General features: G+C 39.6%; 1 protein-coding gene across 1 annotated transcript; it reads left to right on the top strand.

Moving 5' to 3' along the window:
* The first annotated feature begins 4190 nt into the window (after positions 1-4190).
* On the top strand, positions 4191-10830 carry LOC117819136 (T-box transcription factor TBX3-like). The gene is made up of 7 exons (XM_034692376.1): positions 4191-4822; positions 4907-5174; positions 5271-5417; positions 5571-5647; positions 7123-7229; positions 7340-7767; positions 10184-10830. Exons 1-7 carry the CDS (start codon positions 4497-4499, stop codon positions 10469-10471), a joined length of 1641 nt encoding a protein of 546 aa, XP_034548267.1. The 5' UTR covers positions 4191-4496; the 3' UTR covers positions 10472-10830.
* Positions 10831-18905: the final 8075 nt, after the last annotated feature.

Consider the following 18905-nt stretch of genomic DNA (forward strand, 5'->3'; position numbering starts at 1 on the left):
TTCGAACCAAGAGTTCCAGGGTCTTTTAGCCCCCAGAACTACTTTCCCCTGAACTAAAAGGTTCCTGTGCCCCCATTGTTGTCTGCGTTTCGACAGCGGGCTGAAGTCCCGGGTAGATTGTGCAAATCAGGCCAGTGACGTATGGAGGAAAAAAAAGTAAATGCACTACACCACCAGACCAGTAGAGGGCAGTAAAACAAAGAGGAATGCCATTCATCACAGATGACACCATAGAAGCAGACGGACAGGCAGGTATCATTATGAGCAACACAACAGTTAGCCTGTTAGCATGAAGAGACTCAGCTGGCGCTGTTTTAGATGGTGTTATATTTCATCACAGATGGATTCACTGAATCAACACGTGAGAGGAGATAAGCGCGAGTAGCAAAGACGTTTCAACACGGCTTTAAAATCCTTTTGATCTCAAAAAGCCGTGGCAGAGATCGGCCGGTGTTTTGGTTTAAACAGCGACCCTGTTAACTGGAGACTTTCAGCCGGATGCATCCCTCATAAACGTCTTTAGACCATCATTAAATATCTGATGAGGATATTGAATCTTAAAACTCCCTCTGTGTTTCAACAGCTGTGTAAACTCCACAAACACTGACACGTTCAGCTGAAGGTCTCCAGTTTACAGGGTCACTTTTAAAACCGGAACACCGGGAGAGACGCATTCACGGTGGGCTGAGAGAAGACTACTGTTACAAGCTGCTAAATCAAGAGAATCACAGCTTCTTCTTTTGAAAAGTACACACACATACAAAAAAGATAGAACAAATCAAAACTAATGAAAGAAAGAGAAATCAAGTGAATCACAGATGTGTGTGATGTCATTGTGGACGGAGGGAGGAATAAAAACACTGCGGTTAATCTACCAATCAGACATGTTCAGCATTATAGGTTCTGCCCCCTGAAAGTCCAGGGACCTTTGAAAGTACTATCCCCCAAGCAGGGGCTTTTTAGAGGGGAGATTAACTACCTATGAACTAAATTTAGACCCTGGGTCCACAGGTCGAAACGCACGTAGTTCCGGGGTAAAGTTCCTCTGGTCGAAAAAAGCCTAATAAGTGCCATGGCTGCAGCATTTTCAAAGCATCCATCAGAAGTCAGTTTTAGGACTTAAGGGCTTTGTAGATGGAGCCCTCATGCAGGGACTGATTCCTGCTCCCGCCTTGTGGTCTATATCCCCTCACTCCAGAGGAGGTTCTGCCATGGAGAATGTGTTCCTGGGCAGTGACCCAACGGAGATCTTCGGGTTTATCCACAGCGACAGGTTTCACACGCAGCTTGTGGGCCAAACCCACAAATAACAGCAAGGCGTCTTGTTTGCCATCATTCTCAGGCCTGTTTCAGATTACTGACTGGCTCTTTGAAGCTGGCTGACAGACAGGCAGGGTTTTCCCCTTCTTCTCTGCCAGAAAAAGATTGGGTCATCAACAGCTCTGCCACCCACTGCATATCATAAATGACCTCTTGGTAAGATGTGTGCTTACTTAGGCAACGGATGAGAGGGGAAGCAGGAACAAAAGGTCCAGGGTGGTATACTCCCCGATTTCACAGCAGAGTCCTCCCTGAAATAAAACCCCTTAGAGTGTTGCTTTAAGAAAAGCTGCTGCCACTCGTCACAATTCTCTCAACGGGAAGACGTATCAAGTTATAAATAAGTCAATATTGACACCAAGCTGCACAGCAACAACTGCCATGTTTCTGAAGTTTACATCATGGATGTTCTTTTTTAAAACAACAACAAAGCATCTCAGTAAACAAGGAGCTATAATCCATATCAAAGGAGGGCAGTTGAAATAATCACTCTAGATACATATGTTTTTCCCAAGCGGCAACCTCCGGTCTCAAAATATGAAGCCCATGTGGAAGTGTTATAAACTGTAGTTCATCGAGCGTCCACTAGAGGTTGGCTGCAGGAACACCAGAAACCACATACACACCAATTCAAAGAAGACTTTTCAGTAAGGTTGTAGAATCATCTTCAGGTCTTTATGGTAGCTCCAACATGTCATGATAATGCTCTCTGGTCTCACAGCAGTTCATGCATTGTTGTATAGAGAGTTCTGTTATTGTGTCAGTCAGCACAGACAAAGGACAGCATCATGGTTTTACCCGCTTGCCTCTCTCATGATCTGCAGTGAGAATGGATTATGATTTAATCTGACATTTATCATATGACTCTCTGTGATGAGCATATTTGTCCTGAGCCTGCCACCCTCACTCACTCACACAAAGTTTTCCTAGGACCTTCCTACACTGTCGGGGTCCAGGCAATAAAAAGCCTGTAACCAAACCCACAACCTAATCCAGCACGGACAATCGCTGGCAGAGGCTGCTCCTCCACAGAGCTGGATCCCTGCAGGCTGTCTGCATGCACTTACATGAGAGAGGAGACCACATCAGTGGAACCAATAAAACCACAGGGCACTGGAATGAGGTGGGGGACACACAGCCTTAGTGCTTGAATGTTGGGTTAACAAATTCAAACGAACAAACACTGAAGAAGAAAAACCTCTAACCTTTCTTTTCATGCCACTGAGCTAAATACTGTCTGGGTTTAACAAGATCAACATCATTCTTATGTCATGATGGTGCAAGTATTATCCTGATCAAAGTGTTTATTCGGTCTCCTAACTGGGGCAGTAATTACATTTATTTACACACAAATTGAGAACCAGGTTAACAATGTTGTTTTTTTTCTGCCTGTGAGTATGAGGCGTCGTCTGTAAAGATGTGCATACCAAAAATAACATCAACATTTCAACACAAAACATCTGTGAAAATATCACAACATTTTAAGTTAAGTTTGATCACATTTAGAGCAATATTTGTAACCTTTTCTAACATTTATTTTTCTCACCGCAAATATATTTAAGATAATAATACTGTTAAATCGAAATGCTAAATATAAATGCTAAATATAAATCTAAATGTTGTATCTAAATCAAAATGCTGAATATAAATCTAAATGTTAAATATAAATCAAAATGTTAAATATAAATGTTAAATGTTAAATCTAAATGTTAAATTTAAATCTCAATGTTCAACGTTAAATCTAAATGTTAAATATAAATGTTAAATATAAATGTTAAATGTTGCGCAGTGATCCTAAATATTTAACTGATATGTAAATTCACACTGCCGCCTAGCAAAAATACTAAAATAAAAGCTTCATAAAGCTATACAGACTTAGCAATAGCAACTTAGCTTGTCCTTAGATTTCTATTTAATATTTAGATTTCTATTTAACAATTAGATTTCTATTCAACATTTAGATTTATAATTAGAATTTGTATTTATATTTACCAGTTAGATTTATATTAAACATTTATATTTATATTTAACATTTATATTTAGACTTAAAGTTTTGATTTATATTTAGTACTTAGATTTAAAATGTAGATTTATATTTAGCATTTTTATTTATATTTAACATTTAGATTTAGATTAAAAATGTAGATTTATATTTAGAATTATTATTAATATTAAAAATGTAGATTCATATAAAATATTTAGATTTATATTTAACATTTCTATTTATATTTAACATTTGATTTATATTTAGCATTTAGATTTAAAATGTAGATTTATATTTAGCGTTTTTATTTATATTTAACATTTAGATTTAGATTTAACATTTAGATTCAGATTAAAAATGTAGATTTATATTTAGCATTATTATTAATATTAAAAATGTAGATTCATATTAAATATTTAGATTTAGATTTAACATTTATATTTATATTTAATATAAAAAGATATATATTTAGCATTTAGATTTAAAATTTAGATTTATATTTGGCATTTTTATTTATATTTAACATTTATATTTTTATTTAACATTTAGATTTAGATTTAACATTTGGAATTTTTATTTAGCATTTGGATTTAACAGTGATTTTAACTTGATATATTTTTCATAACAAAATTAAATGTGAAGAAGATCACAAATATTCATCTTGATATGATTAAAATAATTGACTTTTTAAAATTCACTCTTCATTTTTATGACGTTTTGGAGCTAAATCTGGAGAAATGTTGGTTTTATTTTCAGTGTGCACAACTTCACAAACGGCGCCCCATATGTGAGTGCTTTAATGGATTAATGTGTCCTTTTAAAATTGATAAAGCTGGACTTAAACCTCAAATTGCCTCATGCAGCGTCCTCAGTGAGTGAGGAAACTCAGCACTTTCCTGCACAGAAGACCGATACCAGGGTTACCCCGCCCACCTATGTGGTCATACTGTGTCCAAAGTGTCAATGAGCAAATGAGTCTGGACAGCGGAGAGGGGGTTATCAGAGCACACTGGGAAGTGAGCAGAACTTCTCCGAGACAAGACATCAATGAAAACAGAAAGAAAGGTATCAAAGTGTCTCCATTAAATGCGCGTTTTGATTTAAAAACTGTAAAAAGTGATGTCTTAATCTCGACGTTAAAGTGTGACCCGGACAAAGTCGTGCGTAAAAGTTCATTTTTCCTTCAAAAGTCATGCGCAGCTTCTCCGAGCCGTGCGTCCCCGGCAGGGTACCACACGCCTTTCCATCAAGAGCAGGAGATGCGACCCTTCACTCGGACATTTACACAGGACCCTCGCTGTTCTTGTCCTCACGGGGATCCTCGGATCTCAGTGTGATAGCAGACCCGATGAGTCACAAGTCGCCACCAGGGCAGACTCCGGCTCTGCGCAGGCCTGACAAAACTTTGGAGGGAGATGAAATGTCAGAAGATGAGCCCAAAGTTTATCTGGAAGACAGCGACCTTTGGAGACAGTTCCATAGCTGTGGGACGGAAATGGTCATAACTAAATCTGGGAGGTATACAGTGAATGTCTCGTAATTACGCAGGGCGGAAAGTTAAACTGTGTTCAGGCTGCTTGATGAATTCTCTTCTCCCTACAGGCGCATGTTCCCGCCGCTCAGAGCCAGGTGCACAGCGATGGACAGGAAAGCCAAATATATTCTTCTGATGGACATCGTGGCAGCTGATGACTGCAGATACAAGTTTCATAACTCCCGCTGGATGGTGGCAGGGAAGGCGGATCCTGAGATGCCCAAGCGCATGTACATCCACCCGGACAGCCCGGCCACGGGCGAGCAGTGGATGTCCAAAGTGGTCAACTTTCACAAACTGAAACTGACCAACAACATATCTGACAAGCATGGGTTTGTAAGTAATGTTAATTAAATCACGTCACATTGTTAGAGCCTTCCATTGCGAACAGGGAACTTTTTATTAAACTCATAATACATTATTTTTTTGCAGACAATTCTCAACTCGATGCACAAATACCAGCCAAGGTTTCATGTAGTGAAGGCAAATGACATCCTGAAACTGCCCTACAGCACCTTCAGGACATACGTCTTCTCTGAGACTGAGTTCATCGCTGTAACAGCTTATCAAAATGATATGGTGAGACATTGTCTTCCTTTTTCTCTTTAAACAGCTTTTCAGGAGTCAATATGATATCATTGAAACAGGAAACATTATCAAACATGTCATTGGCAGAGAAATGAAAGACTGATCTCTCTCTCTCTCTCTCTCTCTCTGTTTGTCATTATTCAGATCACGCAGCTGAAAATAGACAACAATCCTTTCGCGAAGGGATTCAGAGACACGGGCAATGGAAGGAGAGAAAAGAGGCAAGTTATTCTTTCACTTGATTCATGTGTTTTGTTGCAGGATGGACAAAAAAAAGAAATTGTTTTACTTCTCGTGTCTTAGCTGTCTTAAAATCATTATTGAGCTCCGTCAGGATATACCCAAGGCTTTTAATACAACCATAACAATAATAATAATTATAGTAATAATAATATTTGTTATTATTATTAATATTATTATTGATATCACTGTAATAGTAATTATTATAACTATTTGGATTGTTATTGTTCTTATTATTATAATTGTTGTTTTTGTTATTGTTATAGTGATGGTATGACTAATAATAATTATCATAACAAATTATTATTATGACTACCTATAATATTATTATTATATCAGTGATAATAATAATGATCATAATAATGAGAATTATTGTTAGTATAATAATTATCATTATTATAATTATTATTATTGATATCACTGATAATAATAATTATTATGGCTATTTGTATTATTATTGTTAATAGTATTATAGTGATATCAATAATACTACAATTTTTATTATTATTATTATATTTTTTGATTTTGTTATTATTATAGTGCTAGTAGACTAATAGACTAAATAATTATAACAACAACAATAATAATAACACTTATCATTGTAATAATAACCAGCATCATAACCATAATGGTGATAGTTTCAGTGTTCTTGTTGTTGTTGTTGTTGTTGTGTATTATCTTTACTTCTTGTTATTTTTACTTCTTGCTACAAACTGAATTTATAACCTATAATTTTAATATTGAAACTCTAATCAAGACACCGCTGTCAGATACATGTTGCACTGTGAAAATGTATCTTTACATGATAGTAATTTAATGTAATATGATTTTTGTTTTTTTAATTATAAATGAATCCTCCCATATACTTACGACCTCCCCTTATTCAGTATCAAACAGCTCCATCAGGATTTGCCTCCATGCATCGAGTTTGTGACTCTGTAAGGTCACACGATCATTTGTCTTCTTCATTCATGTTTTTAGTTCATTTTATTATGACTTGGAGGTCTCAGTGTTGTCTGTTGTCTCAGTGTTGTCTCAGTGTTGTCTCAGTGTTGTCTCAGTGTTGTCTCAGTGTTGTCTCAGTGTTGTCTCAGTGTTGCCTCAGTGTTGTCTCAGTGTGGTCTCAGTGTTGTCTCAGTGTTGTCTCAGTGTTGTCTCAGTGTTGTCTCAGTGTTGTCTCAGTGTTATCTCAGTGTTTTTCAGTGTTGTCTCAGTGTTGTCTCGGTGTTGTCTCAGTGTTGTCTCAGTGTTGTCTCAGTGTTGTCTCAGTGTTCTCTTCTGTGCCAAGTCTACAGAAGGGAAATATATGAAATGCAGGAGGTGCTTTAATACCAGTACATCAGTACATGTGTACATGAACAGTTCAGCTCACTAGAAGAGTTAAACTATTTTGTTTTTGTCTATGTTTAACTTTAATTATCAAAAGCCAATTGTTGCCCTTCTTCTGCTTCACCAGGAAACTACAACATTCACCGATAAAGTCAGAAGAGATGCTGATGACTGACGGGGTTTCCAAACCTGTACTGGACTCACCTTCACACTGTTACGACTCCAAATCCTCAGGTACAGAACCTCACAGATGCTGCTTCATCTTGTATAATACTCATTCTGGCTTTAACATTCTGCAAGTCTTTCAAATGGAGTTCAAAAACAAGCTTCTCCATGTTTTCTAGATTCTCATGAAAGTGTTGTTGACAAAGACAGTCCTGAACAACAGGTGCTCCAAACCCACCAGGAAACAAGACCCACGTCGAAGGTTTCACACGCAGGAAGAGCGGCGCAAAGTCACTTCAACACAGAGACAGAAACGGACCCCCCTACACTAACTGATGCAGGGGAGCCACAAGACTCCGTACAGGATCAATACCTCAAATTATCCAGCGGTTTATCCCAAAGCTGTGTTTATCCACTGGAATCACACAGACACCTGCAGGATCAGAGTTCCCCCAAGAGCCTTCTCCACTCTGCTCAGGTGAACTCCTGGAACAGCTGTGCTGCCATTGACAAAGCACTGTTGTGTGGACTGAGCCTGACAGCACCTGTAAGGAGTCCTGGGTCTCTGGGGTTTCCCTTCAGCCTTCCACACCATCGTGTGGTCCAGGTACGCAGACGACCAACAGTTCAGGGAAACACTTTGTAGAACTCATTCAGTGCTAAAATATGGAAGCAAATATGTACCAAAAGTAAAATAAAAAATCAAATTCGAAAATTAAATTGCATTAACAGAAATGCTTATTCATTTTCTAAATATAATATAAAAAGTTCAAATTAATAAAATAATAAAACAACATTAAAATCATTATAATAGTAAAAAGTAAGTAGTTCAATTGTTAAACCCTACATTAAAGCCTGACTGAATAAATACCTTTTTAGTTTACATTTAAAAGTCTCAATATCTCCAGCTGTTGATCTTCTTCCCCCAAAGAGCAACCTTCTCAGCCTCAGTCCATACCTTTATGTACACCTGAGCTTGTCAACAGTCTTAAATACTTTATTAATACCTTGCAGGAAATAATCAAAGCAGCTACAATCAAAGTAAAGACACTCCATCAAACCCTGCACATAGGAACATTTAGACTCATAAAAACAAGACATGGGGGTACTAACAGAACGTTTCAAGAATGTACAAAGACTTTCAAATGCTCTGTTAAAGATATCTAAAATATAAAATATAAATGTGAAATAGAATCTAATGTGAAATGTGTAGTTTTCTATATAAAAATCAAGCAGAAACCTCCGGTCTTAAAATATGAAGCCCATATGGAAGTGTTAAAGCTGCAGTTCATCAAACGTCCACTAGAGGCTGGCTGGAGAAACACCCGAAACCACATTAACACCCATTCAAAGAAGACGATCTTTACAGCAGGAATGAACATGTTTACAGCCTGGTACAAAAAACAGTTTGTCTAATGTGCTCATTTCTCTATCAGCACACACTGAACGGTGTGATTTTATTATAACTTGTTATTTTTGAAGATATTAAACTTACAAGTTTTGCCTAAATAAGAACATGACTGACTTGATTGACAGGCGGGAACACTGTAGCTGTTCCCAAAAAGGCTAAAGGCCCGCCTCTTTACCTCACACTAGCTTGGATGAAGTTAGGTTGAGTTCAGCATTTCCAATATGGCTCCCGCTGACGATCTGCTTTAAAGGTGACATATCATGCAAAATGGACTTTTTAATGGTTCTCTACCTGAAATATGTTTCCCTGGCATGTCTACAAACCCCCTGAGAATGAAAATAATCCATTCTGCCCCTGTTCTGATTTCTCCACCTTTCTGTAAATGTGTGTGAAACGAGCCGTTTCAGTTTTCAGTGTTTTTGTTACGTCACAACAATATCCGGTCTGTAACGAAGTCAGAGCTCAGAGCTTGTTCAGCCCATAGACTGTATAAAATACAACTCAACCCCTCCTCTGTTTTTCATTACCTGCACAAATGTGTGCTAACAAGGAGCTTAGGAGGGAGGCATGCTAGTTGTAGGCTGTCTTAATAAACACAAAGGTCGGTTTTACTCCCCACGTCTGCAGATTTGAAGATCTAGTGGACGATTTTTATTTACCATGGATAAGTGCTAGCGCTAGTTAGCATAGCTACATAGCTACATGTCGTAGCTGTAGCTGTGTACCAAGACACACGTCGACATACTGACAAATAAAACAACAAGAAACACTAAATCTGTGACCAATCCTTCAGAAAGGTCCTGCTGCCTTTCTGGCAGAGGTCGGTTTTACTCCCCACGTCTGCAGATTTGAAGATCTAGTGGATGATTTTTGTTTGTCATGGATAAGTGCTAGTGCTAATTAGCATAGCCACATAGCTACATCTTCATAGCTGTAGCTGTGTACCAAGACACACGTCGACATACTGATAAATAAAACAACAAGAAACACTAAATCTGTAGCCAATGGTTCAGAAAGGTCCTGCTGCAGGCGCCTCTCCTTCAGGATCAGATTCTGGATCAGATTCAGAGGGTTGAAGTAACGTGATCTCTGAGCAGCCGTGTATATTCAGCCAACATGTAAACATTAGATCAACGTGCTGGACAGCCGAGGCACATCCACTTCCTGAGGGGGCGTGGTCAGAGAGAAAACAGAGTGTTCTGTTAGGAGGAGTGAAGAAGAGGGTTTTTCAGGCAGACCAAAATCTGATTTCAAAGTGTTTTTTTGAGCATAAACTTTAAAGACATGTTTTGGGGACCTCTTAGACCAATATATATTGATGAAAAAAACGTGATATGTCACCTTTAAAACTTCAGGAACAGATGGGTGATGTCACGGATACTACATCCATTATTTATACTGTCTACATTTTAAATGTATACATATGTTATATTATTATGATGTGTATAAATATTAGTAGTACTAACTTGTTTTAGAGTACTATGAGAAATGTTTAAATGTTTATGAATCAGTCACTGCAGATACCTCCAGACAACAACAGAGAGATGAGTGTTCACATCTGAGCTGTCAGTCCACAGCTGATCACTACTCGTGTCTTTTTCTTTGCTAACAGGACCTGATGAGATTTTCACAGTTTGAAGGCTTCCTGTTGTATCCCTACTCGAGCTTTGCTGCAGCATCATCACCGTACCTCGCCCCACCTGTGCAGACCGGCCTGGAATTCAGAGCCTGCTCAGGTGTCCACAGCAGGGATTGCTTCACCTCTCCTGTGATATCTTCTGTTCCTTCGGTGGCTGGTGTTGGATTGAAATATTTCTCCCCTGATTTGCTGATTTTACCCAAAGCAGACCAAAAGAATACAGTGAACCAAGCTGACGCAGACTGCAGTAAGAAAGAGTGAAATAGTGGCTTATGACTGCTGCCTTAAAGTGCTGCATGTAGTCTGCTGTCTCACCTACAGACTGTGAAGGCTGTTCTTCAGAGAGAATGACACAAAGTTAATGAAAAGTCTTATTTATCTGCAACGCATTGCGTACATGACTGAGGACTGAATCACTCTGGTGCAAAGAGCTTTTTATTTAAATCCACGAAACAAAGTTAGGAATTGTGATTAAGCTAAAATGATACCAAGCTTGGTAAATAATGAGGGCGCTAAACAATGCCTCAGACAATATCTTATCATTGAAGCCAGAAACAGAAAACACTAAGATGTGTGATTTCTGAAAGAAGTGAATTGTGTAAATAAAACCTTCATCTTTTTTTAGTGTGGTTGCTTTAGTTACCTACACAAGATGCTAGTCAGCCTGGCCCCGTTAGGAAGAACACTTGTGTGGCAAAACAAAGTGCCTTTCTGAAAACAAAGCTGCACTGAAAAATGTCTGTAGCGATCACTTTCATCGGTACTTGTGTCGGACTTTCTCAAAATGAGTTCAACCTAGAGTTGAAACTGTCCCCATTTAGGCTTTTAGGCGTCTTTTTTTTAAATGATCATTTCTTATAGCCCACCAACGTTAACGTAACCATCACTCACATAATTGTACTGATGTCATTAATGAATGTACATGATCGGAATGAAGCCTTAAAGGTGACATATCATGCAAAATCGTCTTTTTAATGGTTCTCTACCTGAAATATGTTTCCCTGGCATGTCTACAAACCCCCCGAGAATGAAAAAAATCCATTCTGCCCCTGTTTTGATTTCTCCACCTTTCTGTAAATGTGTGTGAAACCAGCCGTTTCAGACTTCAGTGTTTTTGTTACGTAACAACAATATCCGGTCTGTAACTGAAGTCAGAGCTCGGAGCTTGTTCAGCCCATAGACTGTATAAAATACAACTCAACCCCTCCTCTGTTTTTCATTACCTGCAAACATGTGTGCTAACAAGGAGCTTAGGAGGGAGGCATGCTAGTTGTAGGCTGTCTTAATAAACACAAAGGTCGGTTTTACTCCCCACGTCTGCAGATTTGAAGATCTAGTGGATTTTTATTTGTCATGGAAAAGTGCTAGCGCTAGTTAGCATAGCTACATAGCTACATGTTGTAGCTGTAGCTGTGTACCAAGACACACGTCGACATACTGACAAATAAAACAACAAGAAACACAGAATCTGTGACCAATCCTTCAGAAAAGGTCCTGCTGCCTTTCTGGTAGAGGTCAGTTTTACTCCCCACGTCTGGAGATTTGAAGATCTAGTGGATGATTTCATGGAAAAGTGCTAGCGCTAGTTAGCATAGCCACATAGCAACATGTTTGTAGCTGTGTACCAAGACACACGTCTACATACTGACAAATAAAACAACAAGAAACACTAAATCTGTGACCAATGGTTCAGAAAGGTCCTGCTGCAGGCGCCTCTCCGTCAGGATCAGATTCTGGATCAGATTCAGAGGGTTGAAGTAACGGGGGTCTGTGAGCAGCCGTGTATATTCAGCCAACATGTAAACATTAGATCAACGTGCTGGAGAGCCGAGGCACATCCACTTCCTGAGGGGGCGTGGTCAGAGAGAAAACAGCCTGTTCTGAGGAGGGCTGAAGAAGAGGGTTTTTCAGGCAGACCAAAATCTGTGTGTTTTTTTGAGCATAAACTTTAAAGACATGATTTGGGGACCTCTTAGACCAATATATATTGATGAAAAAAGCGTGATATGTCACCTTTAACTTCAGATCGCAAAAGGGATGTTGGAGTGGCTGCTTTCTTCAGACCGTTTGAAAGAATGTCTGAATAAGGATGGAGTTTACACTCTCAGGCTGAACTCGTTTCTATGTAAGGACTTTACACCCTAAAGGCTGATTTTTACTTCTGCGTCGTATCGACCACATAGCCTTCGCCGGAGGTCTGCGTAGCTCCTGTACCTACGCAGAGGCCTACACACGTAGCTGACGTGCACCTCCTCCAAAATGTAACTACTCGTAGAATCAACGCGCACCACAAACCCTGTGATTGGTCCACTCTGTGGCTTGTATTTCCTGCATTTACAGCACTTCCGGGATCCCGGAAGGGATACATCGGCCGTGTTTTTTTTTTTTTTTCAATTTTCTTTTTATTTAAGTTCAAGATAGATTTATACAGCGCATTCTCAAATTATCACTTTTTTTTCCACAAGAAAAACAAAAACAGAGAGGACAGACAAAATTACAACAAACAAAGAAAACACAACAGTCCATGTGTAGCAGTGAACTAAGGGAGTTACAGTGCAGCTGTAGATTTACCTGAAGTCCATTCTATGTGGGTTAATGAACTCAATCCATCCTTTCCAGCATTTATCAAAAACATCACTTTTGAGCCTCAGAGTAAACGTTAGTTTTTCCATTACAAAAATGTCATGCATCACATTAAACCAATCTACTAATGCAGGTGAATCCTGACATAACCACTTTTCTATTATGGCTTTTTTGCTGGCCACAAGCATTACTCTAAACATGTACACTCTGGAAAAGCCGAGAAGTTGAGGTAGTATCTTACCCAGATACAAGACTTGAAAACATAAATCAATCTTCGTTTTTAAAACTTGTTCCATGCTATCTCTGATTGACTTCCAGTAATTTTCAATCTCTGAACAATCCCAAAACACATGAAAGTGGTTTGCTCTCTGAGTCCCACAGCCTCTCCAACATGCCGTCTGCCCCTCTGAATGTTTTTGTACAGGTGTTATAAAAAACCTAAACAAGTTATTCCAATTGTATTCTCTCCATGACAGGGAGTTAGTTGATTTCCATTGCTTGGCATTTAAATCCTCCCACTCCTCCATCGAGATTGCAAAGTTACCCTCACGTTCCCATTTCTCCTTTATGTAGGATGTACTCGCTCCTCTTAACTCCTGGAGGCCTTTGTATAGCTTAGAGATAGTTTTGAAACTTGGCTGCGATTTGTAAGCTGAAATGAAAATTCTTAATATACTGGATCCAGACCTAGAGTTTTCCAAACTTTCCTTGCTGATGAATTTGTCAGTATAGTTTCTCAACTGTAAAAATCTAAAAAGATCTTTATTGGCCAGGCCATACTGCTCTTTTAAGTCTTGAAAACTTTTAAGGGAAGAGTTTCCAAATAGGTCCAAATAAATATTCAGACCTTTTCCCTGCCATGATTTAAAACTTGCGCCCAGCCTGTTTGGAGTGAACCGGGTATCATGGGCTATCCAGCAGATCAGATCGGCTGTGTATTTCATCTCCTCCTCTCTATTCTTCATGTAATCATGTCTGTATGATAAACAGCAACATGTATCAGCTGTAGATTAACATAACACGCTCTGAATCTCTGTGGAAAAGGAAACAGAGACAGGCGACGGCTATCATAGGGACCACACTGCCCTCAAGCATTTCGGCGGTGAATTGCTGCGAGACACGGACACATGGACGCACAAGTGTGTGGTGCTCATGACGCAGAAGTATAAACCAGGCTTAACTTAGGACTCAAGTTATGCAGAGCTGGTGCAACAGGCCACTGGACTAAAATCTCCTGGAGCTAATGTGCAGCTGCCTCTGACAAATCTGTTTCATAGCTCATTAGCATAATACAAATTCAATTCAATATACATCCTTCGGGTTATTTATTTGATTCGGTAAGTTTTGTGTGGATTAAGCAGTTATCATTACATTTGAACCTCTTTTGTTACGTTACGTTATATTAATGAGCTTTTTAAAGCTTCTGAGCTCCTGATGATTGATGACCTGCACCAGGGTGCTCATTGTTCAAGAAGATTGACCCGCAGACAGAATGATACAATGATCAAACCTTCAGGCCAGCAGTGCAACGATTGAGACGTAAAAACAACTCAGTACCTGTCTTTCTTTGAATCACTCAGCTGTGATGGGTCAAAACTCTGTAATAGCTGTAAAAGCGACACAAAGGATAACCTGATCACATGGGTCATATTCAAATCAATATGTGTGAAGGAGTCCGGAGCATTTCACCTGCAGTTTGTGGCACACAGACAAAAAACATTGGTGTCCATTAGCAGCGCCTCGTCTAACCATACCTTCAATGGAAAAGCTCAGTTTGATGTATATATTACATAAGCAGGCTGATGTTTTAAAATGTTCAGTTTAATGTTTATTCATGCCGAAAGTAGGCTGACCAAGATCTGTTTCCATAGACGAGCTATCAACGCTGGGGCTGTTTTTTCAAGCTGTAAACATGTATCCTTTTTAAATGAATAAAATCCTCTTTAAATCTGTATTTGTGTCCGCTTGTTTATGTCTTTAGTAGCCTGGTGATAAGCAGGATAATGTGTAGTGAGCCCACTCATTATCTCAAGATGACAACGCTTGTCTCTTGTCACAACAGGATAATTGTCTTTGGGGTTACTGTAGTAGAATTAAACTCTGCATCTTCAACTCCAACGTCAAGTCAGTTCTACTGTATGGGGCGGAAACATGGAGAACCACAAAAGCAACAGCAAGCAAACTGCAAACATTCATAAACAGATGCCTACGACACATCCTAGGAATCTACTGGCCTAACACCATCACAAACGAAGAGCTCTGGCAAACCACACAACAAGAACAAATAGAAACACAAATAAGATGCAGGAAATGGGGCTGGATCGGGCACACCTTGAGAAAACCATCCTCCAACACAACCAGGCAAGCCTTGACCTGGAACCCCCAGGGGAAAAGAAAGCCGGGAAGACCCAAAAACAGCTGGAAAAGGTCTGTCGAGGCAGAACTCAAGGAGAAAGGAACATCTTGGAAGGAAGCAGAGAAGATCGCTCAACGCCGAACCAGCTGGAAGAAGTTCATAAATGACCTATGCTCCCCCAAGAGCCAAAGGGTTTAAGTCAGTTACTGTAGTAGGCCGGATTATGAAATGTCATGCTGCCATTGCCCACCCTGGTGAGGTGAGATATGAAGAAAAATGATTGTGGAGATTTATGGCAATCTATTCACCTCCAAGTGCTGCCATCCAACCGCCTCTGACTGTTCTGTTTCTCCTCCTAATATTAATCAGCTGAAACGAGGCAGCTGTTACAATTAGACGGAGTCCCGAAGAAATGCAACATTCAAATTCATGCTAGTTTTCTGTGACTACCAACCCCAGCTTTAAAGGTGACATATCACGCTTTTTTCATCAATATATATTGGTCTAAGAGGTCCCCAAAACATGTCTTTAAAGTTTATGCTCAAAAAAACACTTTGAAATCAGATTTTGGCATGTCTTAAAAACCCTCTTCTTCAGTACTGTTCAGAACAGGCTGTTTTCTCTCTGACCATGCCCCCTCAGGAAGTGGATGTGGCTTCAGCTCTCCAGCACGTTGATCTAATGTTTACATGTTGGCTGAATATACACGGCTGCTCACAGACTTTGATCCAGAATCTGATCCTGATGGAGAGGCGCCTGTAGCAGGACCCTTCTGAACGATTAATCACAGATTTAGTGTTTCTTGTTGTTTTATTTGTCAGTATGTTGACGTGTGTCTTGGTACACAGCTACGAACATGTTGCTATGTGGCTATGCTAACTAGCGCTAGCACTTTTCCATGAAATCATCCACTAGATCTTCAAATCTGCAGACGTGGGGAGTAAAACCGACCTCTGTGTTTACTAAGACAGCCTACAACTAGCATGCCTCCCTCCTAAGCTCCTTGTTAGCACACATTTGTGCAGGTAATGAAAAACAGAGGAGGGGTTGAGTTGTATTTTATACAGTCTATGGGCTGAACAAGCTCCGAGTTCTGACTTCAGTTACAGACCGGATATTGTTGTGACGTAACAAAAACACTGAAAACTGAAACGGCTGGTTTCACACACATTTACAGAAAGGTGGAGAAATCAAAACAGGGGCAGAATGGATTCTTTTCATTCTCGGGGGGTTTGTAGACATGCCAGGGAAACATATTTCAGGTAGAGAACCATTAAAAAGTCCATTTTGCATGATATGTCACCTTTAAAGGTAACATATCACGCTTTTTTCATCAATATATATTGGTCTAAGAGGTCCCCAAAACATGTCTTTAAAGTTTATGCTCAAAAAAACACTTTGAAATCAGATTTTGGCATGCCTGAAAAACCCTCTTCTTCAGTCCTGTTAAGAACAGTCTGTTTTCCCTCTGACCACACCCCCTCAGGAAGTGGATGTGGCCTCAGCTCTCCAGCACGTTGATCTAATGTTTACATGTTGGCTGAATATACACGGCTGCTCACAGACTTTGATCCAGAATCTGATCCTGATGGAGAGGCGCCTGTAGCAGGACCTTTCTGAACCATCGGTCACAGATTTTGTGTTTCTTGTTGTTTTATTTGTCAGTATGTCGACGTGTGTCTTGGTACACAGCTACGAACATGTTGCTATGTGGCTATGCTAACTAGCGCTAGCACTTTTCCATGAAATCATCCACAAGATCTTCAAATCTGCAGACGTGGGGAGTAAAACCGACCTTTGTGTTTATTAAGACAGCCTACAACTAGCATGCCTCCCTCCTAAGCTCCTTGTTAGCACACATGTGTGCAGGGAATGAAAAAACAGAGGAGGGGTTGAGTTGTATTTTATACAGTCTATGGGCTGAACAAGCTCCGAGCTCTGACTTCAGTTACAGACCGGATATTGTTGTGACGTAACAAAAACACTGAAAACTGAAACGGCTGGTTTCACACACATTTACAGAAAGGTGGAGAAATCAGAACAGGGGCAGAATGGATTCTTTTCATTCTCGGGGGGTTTGTAGACATGCCAGGGAAACATATTTCAGGTAGAGAACCATTAAAAAGTCCATTTTGCATGATATGTCACCTTTAAAGGTAACATATCACGCTTTTTTCATCAATATATATTGGTCTAAGAGGTCCCCAAAACATGTCTTTAAAGTTTATGCTCAAAAAAAACACTTTGAAATCAGATTTTGGCATGCCTGAAAAACCCTCTTCTTCAGTGCTGTTCAGAACGGTCTGTTTTCCCTCTGACCACGCCCCTCAGGAAGTGGATGTGGCCTCAGCTCTCCAGCACGTTGATCTAATGTTTACATGTTGGCTGAATATACACGGCTGCTCACAGACTTTGATCCAGAATCTGATCCTGATGGAGAGGCGCCTGTAGCAGGACCCTTCTGAAAGATTGGTCACAGATTTAGTGTTTCTTGTTGTTTTATTTGTCAGTATGTCGACGTGTGTCTTGGTACACAGCTACGAACATGTAGCTATGTGGCTATGCTAACTAGCGCTAGCACTTTTCCATGAAATCATCCACTAGATCTTCAAATCTGCAGACGTGGGGAGTAAAACCGACCTCTGTGTTTATTAAGACAGCCTACAACTAGCATGCCTCCCTCCTAAGCTCCTTGTTAGCACACATTTGTGCACGTAATGAAAAACAGAGAAACAGAGGAGGGGTTGAGTTGTATTTTATACAGTCTATGGGCTGAACAAGCTCCGAGCTCTGACTTCAGTTACAGACTGGATATTGTTGTGACGTAACAAAAACACTGAAAACTGAAACGGCTGGTTTCAGCACACATTTACAGAAAGGTGGAGAAATCAGAACAGGGGCAGAATGGATTATTTTCATTCTCGGGGGGTTTGTAGACATGCCAGGGACACATATTTCAGGTAGAGAACCATTAAAAAGTCGATTTTGCATGATATGTCACCTTTAAGTTTTTACTGGCATCACTCCATAATGTAACCCCAACAACAGAAACACTCTTCTTCTTTTAATACTTTAATACCTTATTTAGTTTTTTCTGTTTCAATATGTTGATTAAAGAAAAACAGGATCTCCACAAAGCATCCACATCGACATTCAATTTTCATGTAACAGTGTAAATCAAAAGCCTGGTCTTACAGACATTACATCATCACTAATTTGGATTATTCATTCCTTATTATCAGGCAAAGCTGTCTTCCTCATAGAGTAGACAGTAGAACTATAACTATTACTATAACTATCCCACCCTCCTCCCTCCCTCAACCCTCCTAAGGAGTGCTACCTGACAGTGTACACAAAGTTGATCATTTCAATTCTGCAAAAAGGAGATCAGTGGGCGCCAAATTTTCTCAAACTTCTCAAGACTGTTATTAAGAACAAATCTAATTCTCTCTAAGTGAAGTGTGTCTGTAATCTCTGTTAACCATACTTTGAGGGTAGGTGCTTCTTTCTTCTTCCAAAATAGGAGGATCAGTTTCTTAGCAGTAAGCAGCCCATAAGATAAAAAACAGCGCTCAGAGACTTGGAGGTTCCTGAGCCCCTCCGACACCCCGAAGATGATCAATATGGGATCAGGTTTAATCTCCACCCCCAGAACTTGTGAAAGAAAATTAAAGATTCCAATCCAGAAATTCTGCAAGCTGGGACACAGGACATAACTGTGTGTTAAATTTGATTCTGTTGAATTGCATTTATCAC

This window comes from Notolabrus celidotus, chromosome 9, assembly GCF_009762535.1.
Source record: "Notolabrus celidotus isolate fNotCel1 chromosome 9, fNotCel1.pri, whole genome shotgun sequence".
Taxonomy (NCBI): Eukaryota; Metazoa; Chordata; class Actinopteri; order Labriformes; family Labridae; genus Notolabrus; species Notolabrus celidotus.

What these genes read in the sequence shown, in the direction of transcription:
- LOC117819136 (XM_034692376.1), top strand. Translation starts at nt 4,497, where the DNA reads ATGCGCAGCTTCTCCGAGCCGTGCGTCCCCGGCAGGGTACCACACGCC. An exon ending in AATGGAAGGAGAGAAAAGAG is followed by an intron (nt 5,648 to 7,122) that starts GCAAGTTATTCT and finishes CTGCTTCACCAG; the next exon opens with GAAACTACAACATTCACCGA. An exon ending in TTACGACTCCAAATCCTCAG is followed by an intron (nt 7,230 to 7,339) that starts GTACAGAACCTC and finishes CATGTTTTCTAG; the next exon opens with ATTCTCATGAAAGTGTTGTT.